Below are 13,494 nucleotides of genomic sequence, written 5' to 3'. Positions count from 1 at the left end.
ATTGGTTTAACTAATCAATAACAGGTAATAGTGATACAATTTACTTACATGTGAATTTGTCTTGATTTATATGCAAAATTACAGATTCCAAATAACAGGTATAAAATTACAGGTATTAAATCTGCAACTGTTACTTCCTGAATAACTGGCACTGAAAGATATATTATGCGCACTGCGAAATTGATAAATACTATCATATATAATAGATTTTCGATCTTTGTATTACAGCTTTCATATCAAGACAATTTGACCGTGTTCTTTCCAAAAAGAAGACAGGTTCATTATATGTTATAAAGTCGAGGAACAATGTATTCTTTCAGTGATCAATCTAGCTACATATACCATCTAAGAATTTTGAATGGCCAATAAAATTGGACATGTTCGTGCCATGGAATACAATTTTTTAAAGAAAAAAATAGACCGTTGGTACGTTGATTGAATGTTTTAAGCAAAAAACAGCACCACTAGCACCGGACTAAACACTTGTAATCTATATGTACTATAATTATGTACTATACACTCATTAGTAATTTTTTTTTTGCATTACAGACACGAGAACAAAGACAGATCATCGCCTAATCCGAGTGACCTCCCGTACCATCCCGCATACAACCACAAACCACCATCAAAGGAAAACGAAAGTAAGGGTTTTAATGTAAATATTTTATTCGGGTTCGAACATCTCTTATATCAGCACATTGCAATTAATTGATTTCATTTTTGTAAAGTTCAAATGAAATAGTCAGTCTGATTTGGTGCGCATAAGCAAGTTAAATACTATGATTTCTTTTGCTTAAATATTACAACAGTATATTTTCTTGCTCGATCTCTAATTATGTACTATTACGAAGAAAATTCTTCTTTTTGTTTCGATAGATAATACCCCTCTTAATCTTCACATCAATGGTCACGCCGAAGATTTACGGAAATCGCCGAGTTTAAGATCGGAAGATCCGATGAGTGACGACAACAACGACATTGATGACGACAACCCTTCAGATGACGATAAAAGCGCAGGTATTAAATGCAAAATTCAGCTGGTCCCTTGAAAAACTTTGAAGTGACGAATTAAATTCGAACCCATTCACGTAATAGTATTTTCTTCCTCAGTATTCAAAAGTTATTTAATATACAAATAACAAGTTTTGCGAACTTTGCACCAAACGAGCGCAGAAAAGGCGTTGCGTCCCTACGGGTTTCAAGCAAATGCAGAAAAGTTAAATTACCAAAAGAAATATTCCTACGGCAAATTCAACTTCAAAAAACACCGCAAATTGTTTCGATTGCAAATGTCGCGAGGAAAATATTCATATAACATGCACGCGTTCTGGATATTTTAACGATGCGTGGATTTTGTTTTTCATCAAAAGCAACTGAAACAGCGCGTGCAAGAAATTACACAGTCCTAGACACTGCTGGAATGAGCGAATAATTACAAATATCTAAATGATTAAAAATATGAAACAATTTTCATGACGATTCCAATGATTTCCTCCGTCAAAAACAGAAAACTATCGCAGCGTGCGTTCTCTTTGAACTTACTGAAATCTCTGCAACTGCGCAGTGCCTTGCGCATCTGTTCTCGCTATACCCCATAGGTTTAAAGTCTCAAATAAAACATTTAATTGAACAAGATGAAGTAAAAGAGGAAAAAAGATTCCATTCTTGTATATTTTGCAATATTGGGAAGGAAAACGAAACATATAGACACCGTATGATATCTGTGCTACAGTGTGTTTTAATTCAGATGCACCGGTTTAAACATTGAAGTTTTCTTCTAATCGCTTTTGAATGACTGCTAGAAAGATCTTAAACTGTGAATCAATTATTTTTGATAATGAACATTTCGTTTAATGACGAACGCGCCCATATGATAGAAAAATCTTGAATTGAGAAACACAATTATGAAAAACATTTGTACGAATTCTGACTGTTTTATCTTTTTAATTTACTGTAAGCCATCGTCATAATTTCTATGTTTTATAACTTCAAATCTGGCTATTAAATAGATACAGACTTTTATTTTCCTGCGAAAGATGATAAGCAAAAGTGTGTTATATATTAAATTCACTTGAAATAGAGTCATTAAAACCTTTTCATGAAAAGCATACACAAGAAATATACCCTGAAGAACTAGTTTCTTTGCACTTGTTCTAAAAAGGGTTTCTTAATCTCAAATTACTTTCTCCGTGATATTAAAATTCCACCATCGTTTCATTTGTTAATCCGGCTGTAGAATTAACATGGTGGTTATTTCAAAGCCTGTACAATCGCTAATCATCAATATATCCATCATAAAAGAATTAACGATATACATCTAAGAAAAATGAAAAATACTGGTTTTGTAGTTAAACTTCTATGTTCCATATGCATTTGTAATAAAATGATTTAATTGCTAAGAAATTCTGTTTGAAATGTTGTTTCACTGGCATATCCGATTGCAGGTGTAGTTACGATCGCAGCGTCTGTTTGGGTTACGTAAGTTAAAAAACATCAAAGAGACAAATATACTATATTTTTTTGCGTGCACTTGTTGGTAATTTTTTTTGTAGGAAATTCTTATTCTTTATTCTTCGAGATAACATTTGTTACTTTGAAAATAATGCTTTGCTAATTCTAGCGACAGATTTTGAGGCAACTCAGTACTACTATAGAAATAACTTTTAAGAACCGTAAGCAAGTGCCATCTTGACTGGTTTTATGTGAATGTTACTATTGATTTCAAACACAGACTTCATACAATAATTGACGGTTTTACCAGTAATTACAGTCGGTAAATTCCGTATCATTACGTTCTCTCTTTATGCACTCCCGTTATTCTCTGGACACAAGCACTTCACTTTCGGAAGATTCCGGAAAATAAACGGATAATGCCGAAATAGCATACGAAGTATACGTAGTTTGCTGATAATCATTACGGGTCGATGACTCGCTTATAAGCCCTCGCGATTCATTCCTTAAATTTATGTGGACAGATCACTGTTGAAAAACTCTCCTTTATTTGATTTAATTTACATAAGACCTAGCCATCTTGAAAATGAATTAAAAACGGCATGATCTATCTTAAAAATACAAGCTCATAACTTGAAATAAATTCAGCTGATATATCGAAAATTCAGCGTTTTGAGATTTGCAGTTTATTGAATTATGGGATATCATTCATATATTTTTTCAGTTCTTAAACATATCTAAATCTCTCATCATTCCATAAAATTCTTATCAATGGAAAAATAATATTTAATGTCCCAGTGTCAAGCATTCGTACCCAGTGAACGCTGCAGGAATATGGCATTAACGATCTACGACACAATTAAGGAGCATCGCCATTATTATAGCTGTATTAATACGCAGTTCAATTGTCGAGCGAAATAGATGAATCTGGCAGTAAATTTATTAATTCCTATTTTCCACTTTCACATGCAATAAAGCACGGAACGGTAATTTCTTCAATTCATTTCTGATAGATTTCAACGCCCGCAATTTTCTACACATTCAATTGTATTCATGACTCCATGAAACGGATTAATTTCCGTGGGTAAATTGTTTTAATCTGATATTGTTAACTCGGTAATAATTTTCAATCATACTGTTTCGACTTGTTCTATTACAAATGTAATAAAATGTCGATTCGAATCAATGTTATATTGATAGCATGAAGAGAAAAATAACAGGAATGCATGCTGGACTCGTGGAAATATAAATTTCCTTTTTGTTGCAACAACCGTGTTTTGGTGGATGGTCTTTAGGAGATATGCGTGTGATAAAGTGTAATCTAACCCTTGAATAACTTCAAAACATAATTTTGGGGCAAAGGTCAAATATGTTTCAAATAAAGTGATCTGTGGGGTTATATGTACGTCACATTCGCTCCAAAAATCAGTTCAGTCAAAAAGAATGCGTTTTGACTGGTTCAGATGTTTACTTGTAAATATTGTTGATTTTCTTGTGTTCTAGTTCAGATTGCCTAAATGCAGAGAGATACATCAACCCTTCACATAATGAAAACCACAGCAAAATTAATAATAACTTAAATTTGCTCTTTTCGAAAACCCGTTTTTTTTCTTCAAAATTCTAAAGTGATATTTCTTGCAAGTTGTGAATGCGGTGCCAGTTTAATAAACCAACAATTTTCAGATGGCATCCTCTAACATTTTAGTTAAATCGTTGAATATAGCGTATTGAATAAATTTCAGCCGACAGCGCCGACCTCATGGACACACTGTCTCAGAGTGAGCAAGGGGAGCGAACTACGCAAAGCCCACACAACGCAGGCAGTCTGAGTAACGGGACGTTGACAGGCTACTCGTCCATCGAGACGTTACTTCTGAATATCCAGGGTTTATTAAAAGTCGCCGGGGAAAATGCAAGGCACCAGGAAAGACAGATAGGTAAGTCATGTGTCAAGACAATATCATATTTTATTGGACAGAATCATAGGCTTTAGCATTTGACCGCAGATGTGACGAGCCTTGCCATTACCTCCTTCAAGTGACAAGTAATATCCCTCCGTGCCAGTTTACAAATGTCAGCTTCTTTCTACTTCTATGAGCTACCTGGTATAATCTTACCTAGATATTCTCATCATCCTGCAATTATTTACTACATTAGGTAATCAGAAATCTCCAAGGTTACAGAATTACCAATGTTTCACGCTTTTCAGGTGATCTAAAAGCAGACCTTATCCAAGAAAAGAAAGCCAGGGAGGACACCGAGAAACAGCTGGCCGAGGAACAGAAGCAGAAAAGTAAGCAGTCGGTCTGACTCTCTTTTTAGCGGCAAGTCATTGGCAAAAAGTGATAGCAATCTACAGACGAAAGATATAATCATATCTCATTTACTAATTAAGTCCTAAATGTTTGTTACCAGATAGTTTTCTGGAATGTAAAGATTTCACCGTTCCAATAATCTGAAATGTATTTTCTTCATTTTATCCAGTGTCTCCGAAAGGATAATAACATGATTAAAAGTTGAGTTGTTAGATAATGTACATACTGTATGTTATATAATTTGTATGTTTATATAATGCAACTTGGTGTAAAATACTCAACTGAACTCCGTGTTAAAGTGTCCTTCATGCATTTTCTTTGTTGAACTTTGGTTTCCTAGGCCGTGTTCGTTTTCACATACTGAAATATTTCTCCGAAGTGGGCCAGTTTTCGACGGCAAAATTCGATAACGTGATATTACGATTTTATTGTCGATTTGTTATAATGATACACATCAAAGAAGGCCTTCCGATTTAAACTCTTTATATATATTGTAGATATTCTTTTGCGGCGCCTGAAGAAGGAACGACGTATGCGGAAAAGATTAGAAGAAAAGACACCAGAAAACGTGGTCAGCCATTTAGTACAGAAAACTGAAATCACACCTGTAAACAACAATGAGAAGTTGCCAACAAATAAACACATATCTAGTGGTGGGTAATTTTTGTGATATTTCTGTATTTAGAAAGAATGTTTACTGGTTGTCTGGTTGTCCTGTCATTGCTTACACCAAGTGCAATAAAATTGTTATGTATGAAACATTTTATATTATACAATAGACTAAATAGGAAAAATTACCATTACAGCTATTTTACTATGTAGAAAACATTTCATTGCATGATATGGCATTATAAATTTTAGATATTTACACTTAAATTTCGCTATATCAAGTATATAAAACTCGAACTTAGAGCTGCACGAAAAAGACTGGGTTGATTAATAAAAAAAAAAACATTGCTTAACAAATTCGAGGCTTTAATTTCTACCTGATTTATATGAAACATGATAAAAATTTCTTAATGGACTATAGATCATCTGTGGTAAGAAGTAACTCAGGTCTTTCTTGACGTTCTTTACGTTCTTGGCACTTTTGTTCCTGACTGCCTAATATTTTTCACCTAGAGTTGGTACTGCTTGATAACTCATAATGACTGACTTGAGTTTTCCCTTTAATAATCCTGCATCCCTTTCTGCGATGTAAGTTTGACTCTTTTTGTAGTATTTGTAGTATTTATATTTTACCCTTTCTGTTTTATAGACGAAGATAACCACGAGAGACAAAGTAATTCCAGCAGTGTACCAGGACATGACACGGGAAACAGGACTCCGGTAACTCAGATGCCACAGTATCCACAGTTATGACTATAAATCCATTTATGACGTGTTGCACCAACGTGACACTCAAACTATTGGTAGTTGAGATACTTAAGGCATCTAAGTTCACAAATGTTACACAAAAGTAACTCGTGCACTCAAGCTGTCAGTAGAAATGAGAAAGTAAGATCTGAATTTCATTTTCTCATTTTACAGCAACTACGTTTATTGTTACCACGTGAAAGCACACGACAAAACGTTACTATAGAGTACATGGTGTACTTAATACGTGAAATTGTCTTGTTAATGACATTAAAGACAGTATGTAGTGTCAAAACGGAGATACGTCAATGACGCTGTGTTTATGCCAGTTTATGCCAATCAGTGAACTAACAGCGACTGTATCAGAACTTATGATGCCGCTTATACGTTACTGCTATGAGAGGCGTTACTTTTGTAGACGTACATCAGCAAAGTTTTTTCTTGATATTGACAATGGTAATAACTAATCTAGTAATGGCGTCTTATTACCATGAACCGATATTGTTAGCCTAAGAACGACGGAAACATTATTTATATCATGTAAATAAAGTATAACACCTAAAGCTGGCCACATGCGTAAAAATTTACTGGACCTAAACAGACTAGAACTATAAAACATATTACCGTCGACAGAGCATAGTAGCTTGAAGACAACCGCATACATGTTACACTATACATTACCAAACAGTCTGGTAACATCTCAAAATGTGTGTACCTGTACTTGAGTATTATCTCGTTTAATTTTAGTATTAGTTTGCAAGCAGACGCTGATTTTGCCTGCATTTCCTGAGTTTAATTTTTACCTTTCAATTTTTAAAGTTTGATTTGGAAGTTAATTTATTGATGATCATCAAATCTGCAAACGTTTACCTTTTCATGGAGGAGAGAAACAAGTGATCTATATTCATCAACGTTATAAGTCTGAATTTCAAGCTTATACTGTCGTTATAACGCTGTTGTAGGAGTCTTATACAGACTTAAATGAAACTTTGCTTGAATATCGCACCTACCCAATGCACCCATTTTGCAAACTGTCGTCAGGGACACACATTTATAAAGTGTTTACGAGTATATGAACACGTGTATACGTACATGTAACAGCATTTCTAAGATTTAGGTGTTTTTTTGTTTTTAAGAAAATTGTTTTAACGTTATGTACGCTACCCTTGACGTACTGTGAACGCCTATACAGCGATAATCGTGTTTAATTAGAACGGCATGGCAAGGTATCGTTATATCTACAATTTTATCGATTATTTGGTGATACATGCAGGACAAAATTTGTCTCAGACTCACCTATGTCCCTGATCATTTATGTCGTAATTACTCGACTGGGTTCTTTTACATATTAAATTATTTATATGCTGAAAGAAATACTTACCTCTTGTCATTATCTAGAACAGAACCGAACTGTTCTGTTCTGTTCTGTTATCATATATTATAAAATCATGCAACTTTTGTTTATTGTTAACTTTATCTTAAAGCCCTAAATTGTGACATTTAAATTTTTTCTAGACAACCCATATGTGTACTTCCAGTAGAAATCACTACTTTTATAATTATTTGTACTTTGTATGTAAATTGTTGTTATGTAAATGTGAAAATATTTTCAGTCGTCAATAAAGCGATGATTACATTTTGGTTTCGTTATTTTATTTCCGAACCAAGCACTGAAGAATTCCACGTTTCGACTTTCTTTAGCCATTATTGTCCCTGAAACATTCTGACAGTGATAGAAATTAACACCTACTTGCTATTACCATAAATATAACAAGAGGGACATGATAGCCCTAAATCGCTCGTCCGAGTTACGCAGCTTGCATGAACAGTTTAGTAGATAGTAATTTAAGGAAAATGTCTGGTTTAATAGTGCCAGCGTTTTCTGACAAGAATATCTTAAAAGTTTCTACTAAATAGATATGAGGGGTAATGTGTATGTGTGTCTTGGAGAGGATGTGGTGGGGGTGGAGGTAAGAAGTTAGGGAATGGTGTGATATGACAATATCAAACAAGAAGATTTTTCCACAACATATCATACATAAAGAATATTTTTATGACGAGTAAAAATGATATGAACAATCTTGGTAGAAGGTCACATAAAGGGAAAAGTGACCACGACCTCTGGAGTTTTTTTAACGAATCGAAATAATTTGAACAATCCTGGAAGAAAATTACATAAGGACCATTTAAAAATCGGACAAGCGGTTTAGGAGGAGATTTTTCTATTTTTAGCTCTGACGGCCCCCTATGTGCAACCAAGCGGAACCGTTAGAAGACCACTGAAGAAACATCCAGGCAAAATTTCATCAAAATCTATTCAGCGGTTTTGGAGGAGATATCGTTTAAAGTAATTGTTGACTACAGACGGACACAGCGTGATCACAATAACTCACCATAAGCTCACCATTGATGATATTTTAATATACAATAATTAACATGTTTCAACAATTAGTAAAAGTTCCAATAACTAAGATCAAACCAAAAATGCTCTTGCAGCAAATACGCCAATGAGCACTGCCTCATCACACTTAATTGGTATTTTCCCGTCTATTTTCATTTCAGCATTACAAACTTCATTTTCTTTTTTCCTTGGTAGAGGAGAGGATATCATTTTGAACAACGTGACCGGACAGGAACATCTGAATCGAATGTCTTTTAGTCGTGGATACCAGTTTTATATATACCAAGTCTGATTCTTTTCTTTTGACCTAACCTTGCAATAAAAAAAATATCAACTATACATACTTACAATGTTAATATGAATATAAATATTCCTTATTTCAATAAGAAGCGACAGAAAAGGCCGATAAGAAAACTTTAATTACTACAATATAACCTATGTTTAAACTTTGAAACTTGGAAGTGCCAGACAAAATTGCCTGTTAAGGGAAGGACCGCTGTGTGTTACAACACGTGAATTATTAACTCAGTTGTCGTTTTCCAGTCCTTGGATATCAATCACCTGTCACAGTTTCTCCCATTTTAGCTTTTAGCATCACTCCAAGTCTTTTGTGAAATGACTTGTCAGGAGAAACGCTAAGTAGGTTTAATTTCTCACACTAATTGTCAAAGCAAAATTATGTCATCTGATGCATTGGCTAATCTATCACGTCCGAACATGTGTCAAGGCAACATCGTCAGATCACGTCCGAACTTATGTCAAAGCAACATCATGATCAGAACCATTGACAAGCTTTGGCATATATGTACCAGTTGATTTCAAATTTACATGGCGCAAAATAGCTGAACATTTCACAGTCAATATTATCATAGACAAACATTTTCCCAGTCTATGTCTAACAACTGCCACATTATAACAAGTGAAAGTACATGCATTTTGCACAGCATGATGGTCTTGTCAACACCAGCAACAGTTTAACCTCTTGTTACAATCTTCATGCAATTCATGTCAAAACAAGTTCTATAACTCTCATTTATAAAGAAGTCAAGTCTATCAAGACCTCTCCATAGTGTTGGCTTTCAACCTAGAAGAATTTAGACTAATTTACTACTTTTACGGCGTTAGAGTTCACTTTCAGAGCCTCTAAAACAGCCATATTACAGTATTTTCGATAGTTGTTTATTACCAATCAACAGCTTTTTGCAAGTTTATTGCTTATCAACACCTTTTTATCAGCGGACTAGAGACGATCAGGTCTTTTTATTATACAGATTATAATCTTCTCGGTGATTGCGTAAGAGCATTTTGAAAATTGTAACATGTTTAATGAACGAGACTTAGATACACAATATTTTTTTTTTTCATTTTCAAGTACAAATGTTGTTAGATACATAGGATAATGTGACAGTGATTTACTTGTATTTGATTAACGGTATTTTTTCCTGAATACAGGTTAATTGTTCGGTATTAAAGTATAGATACATAGAACACGTATTAATGGTTCGCCTTAAGAGTGAAAATATTATATTATAAAAGTTTTGTGACTACATTCTGAAAAATTGTCGTTTATTGATTTATTGTCTCTTCTGAAAATTATCATATACCCTCTCAGCTCCATATTGTATAATGCTTTCACTTGCTGTAGGCATTGTATTTATGCAAAAAATCGAAATTGAACTGAACTGAATGTACACAAAGCTAATCTCGAGCAGGCATAGCATGCGCTAAAAGATATGAAAAATCTGTAATCCCTTGTTCATATAGTAAAACTATTCGTGATAATTCTTATGAATAACCTTGCCACTACATTATTGCCACATTATCCTAAATCTTTCTTTTTTCTATGATGAGCTTGTTTTGTTCTTAGGTTTTCCACCTTTTATTGTAAAAATCTGACATTTATTAAACCAGTCAGTTAGTCCCTTTGAGAAACCTTGAGAAGTCATAATTCGCACATTCTTTACTACAAAATGACTGGCTCGGGGGCAAATAGGTCACACTTCCAATTAAACAGGATCTAGTGTCATAAAAAGATACCTTTTACATTGTCAAGTGTTTCTCTGTACATTTTTCGTTAGTGTGTGACAATATGTTTTTCAAGTGTTCATTACATAACAAAATTTTTTTTGACGAGTTAAATACAATTAATTGATTAATTAATTAAATTTTCATTTCCAATGAATGTAATAAAAAACGTATTTAACATCTATTAATAATAACTGAAAATGAAACTGTCAAGTTTGTAATCACTTTTAAAAAATATTTTTTTTCCTGCATTCTACTTTTTAAGATAATAGTAGTTTCATGTACATGTTTGTTATGCTCACCTAACATACACGATTTTGTGTATTTATTTTTGTTTTTATGTCTCAGATTTTTTAATGTAAAATATAAAGTGTCTTCTTATTTCCAGTCTGTATTTACATTATTGAAAAACAGATTACACCGAGTTGTTACTCTGTATGTAACCTGATGAATATAAAGATGACTATATTTGTCGTTGTTTTACCGGTCCTTAAAATTGGTGTAAAATAAATCACCCTTCCCATTACGTTTTTACAGTAAATCTCTAATCTATAATCCTTGTTTTTTATGATCGGCACCTCCCGTGATACGATAAGCGGAGATAGCCGAACCATAACGATCTGCAACACTCGCTAAAAATTTCCGATAGTGATCGATATTTAGCTAGACAGTCTAAGGGAGACAACAAGGTATAGCGTTGATCTCGATAAACAAGGAAAGATAATAGAATCGATTTTTGCCCAATTCTTCAGTATGCTAGCGCAAGTTACGGTGAGCCAGTCTAAATTTACCCAATACGTTTGCGCACAAGTAAGTTTTGAAATCCTCTAACACGAAAATAATTGTTTGTATAAAAAAAAGAAATAATTTAAAAGTGTAATACCATTGTTACAAATGGAAACGGTTCAGTTATTAATAGCAAAATATATAGATATATATTTACTATTCTTTGTTCGCAATATTCAAACATATGCATATGCATTGGATCGCGTTAAAATATATTTCGTTCAATTAAATAAATTTATGTTTTAACTGGCGGTTCGTTTGCCCCATTCGTTTGGGCCACGGAAGATCTGCCGGAATAAGAAAAGCCCTTCCACGATATTCGATTGTGCGTCTTCTGTTTTTAGAAGATCTTTTGTGTCTTCCACCCGATAGTCGAAAGAGGTACGGGCCAGTTGACAAACAAGCTTGCCAGGTGAGGTTCTCGCAATTTGGCAGCTTTCACCAGGGCCAAGTTCAGACTTGGAGCTAAAGAATTCAGTGTACAATTATTGTAGTGGTAGCTTTTGAACATTTTTAAATGAAATTCAGTAACTAGGAAATGCTTGGGTCTATATAACAGTCCTCGGATTTGCGGAGGTTGGTCATATCCTGAAGATGACTTATTGATTTTGAGATCATTAGGTCAGAATGATGACCCCTAATAAATCACAGATATCTGCTTCAGGGAAACTGATTTTCGTATATAGCACAACCTATCATATGACAAGAGACATAGATAACGATTGTTATTGTTATCTATGTCCCTGATATAACTTTAAAAGGAGCAACACTGGACCTCTCCTTGCTTTCTTTTTTAAAAGAAACCTACTTGTTAACATAAGTGTTCATTTTCTGTAAACACGTTCGAAGCCGCTCTACTCAAATCATCCCAGTTTTATCAACAGATATGTAGCGGGAAACCACGTATTGTTGCTCTTTGTTTGCAAGAACTCTTTAATAGTTCCGTTGTCTGTTCCAAATGTTGCTGTGTCGGATTCATATGAAGCATTGTTCCAGCTTTTGCCAGATAGCTCACACATTTCTTTTAAAGGACAGCGGAGGTGTATGCAGTCTGAAATTAAAGTAATGATGCTCATTTATTATATACTAGTATACGTTTAAATGAGGTACTATGCTACTATAAACAAATAAAACTGAATAAACAGGAGATTGAGTTTTGACATTTTGTCATTTTCATGTACAATTCGGCTTATATATGATTCGATGCCTGTTAATTTTAGTAATCCGTTACAGAAGGTCAATCCTGTAATATATGTTGTTGTTTTATTTTTGTTGTGCGGCATGGCCAAAATTTGTTGATATATTTCCAGATTCGGGATTGCTCAGTTTTCTTTATAGTGAGTTGATTCATGTATTTTAAACGTCATGTTATAATGGTTGATTTTAAAAGGCAAAACTTTCATATTTTAATGTTACTATGATGCAATATTCTCAGTCATAAGATGACGGATCGCTTGCGACTAGCACTGTAGTTTCAATTTTAGATTTAAGGTCATTTTTTCGTGTCCGATCAATTCTGTCATCTGTATGATATAATTGGCATATGAAGCCGTCGTGCAAGAAAAAGACCCCTGGCTTAGACTTTTTGTTTAAGTTGCGTTTAACGTCGCACAATTATAGGTCATATAGCAACTCTCCACCTTTAATAGTGGCGGAAGACGCCAGGTGCCCCTCCGTGCATTGTTTCACCGACCTTCCGTAAGGAAGCTTGATGGCTTCCTTGCATGAAAAATTCAACGCCCACATCGGTGAGGGGCAAGTGATTCCAAGCCAACGACCTTAACCACTCAGCCACGGAGGCTCCTCTATTGCTTAGAGGTGAAGGTAACACTCAGATGGCAAATATTTAGGCCATTTCATTGTTCAGTCAATAACTTTGCCGTGCACTTCTGGATATATTTTAAGAACTTTGCATAAACATTTATCAACAATCTGACATTAACATTTCTAGATCCTTACTTCAAACTTTAAGGTCACACTTAAAGGTCATATGTATTACTTCCCTTTAAAATTCAGTGTTTTTCGGGAAATACAATTTGAATACGGTCCCTTTAATTCCACTATTTTCCTTACCTTTATTTTCTACCATTTGATTTCAATACAAAAGAAATATTTGAGAAGATATTCCGACACTGTCCTCCACATATACGTAAAAGGAAA

At 34.2% G+C, this 13,494-nt stretch overlaps 1 protein-coding gene across 1 annotated transcript in view; it reads left to right on the top strand.

Moving 5' to 3' along the window:
• Positions 1-7,758, top strand: part of LOC123556603 (dachshund homolog dac-1-like) — a 43,122-nt gene extending 35,364 nt beyond the window's left edge. Inside the window, exons 4-9 of the mRNA XM_045347451.2 lie at positions 550-641; positions 877-1,017; positions 4,194-4,388; positions 4,661-4,744; positions 5,264-5,419; positions 6,025-7,758. Of these exons, the coding sequence (XP_045203386.1) occupies positions 550-641; positions 877-1,017; positions 4,194-4,388; positions 4,661-4,744; positions 5,264-5,419; positions 6,025-6,128 (772 nt within the window). The 3' untranslated portion in view covers positions 6,129-7,758. The remainder of the gene's footprint in view (positions 1-549; positions 642-876; positions 1,018-4,193; positions 4,389-4,660; positions 4,745-5,263; positions 5,420-6,024) is intronic.
• Positions 7,759-13,494: the final 5,736 nt, after the last annotated feature.

Source organism: Mercenaria mercenaria, chromosome 5 (assembly GCF_021730395.1).
Source record: "Mercenaria mercenaria strain notata chromosome 5, MADL_Memer_1, whole genome shotgun sequence".
NCBI classification, from domain to species: Eukaryota; Metazoa; Mollusca; class Bivalvia; order Venerida; family Veneridae; genus Mercenaria; species Mercenaria mercenaria.
This window is presented reverse-complemented; position numbering and strand designations above follow the sequence as displayed.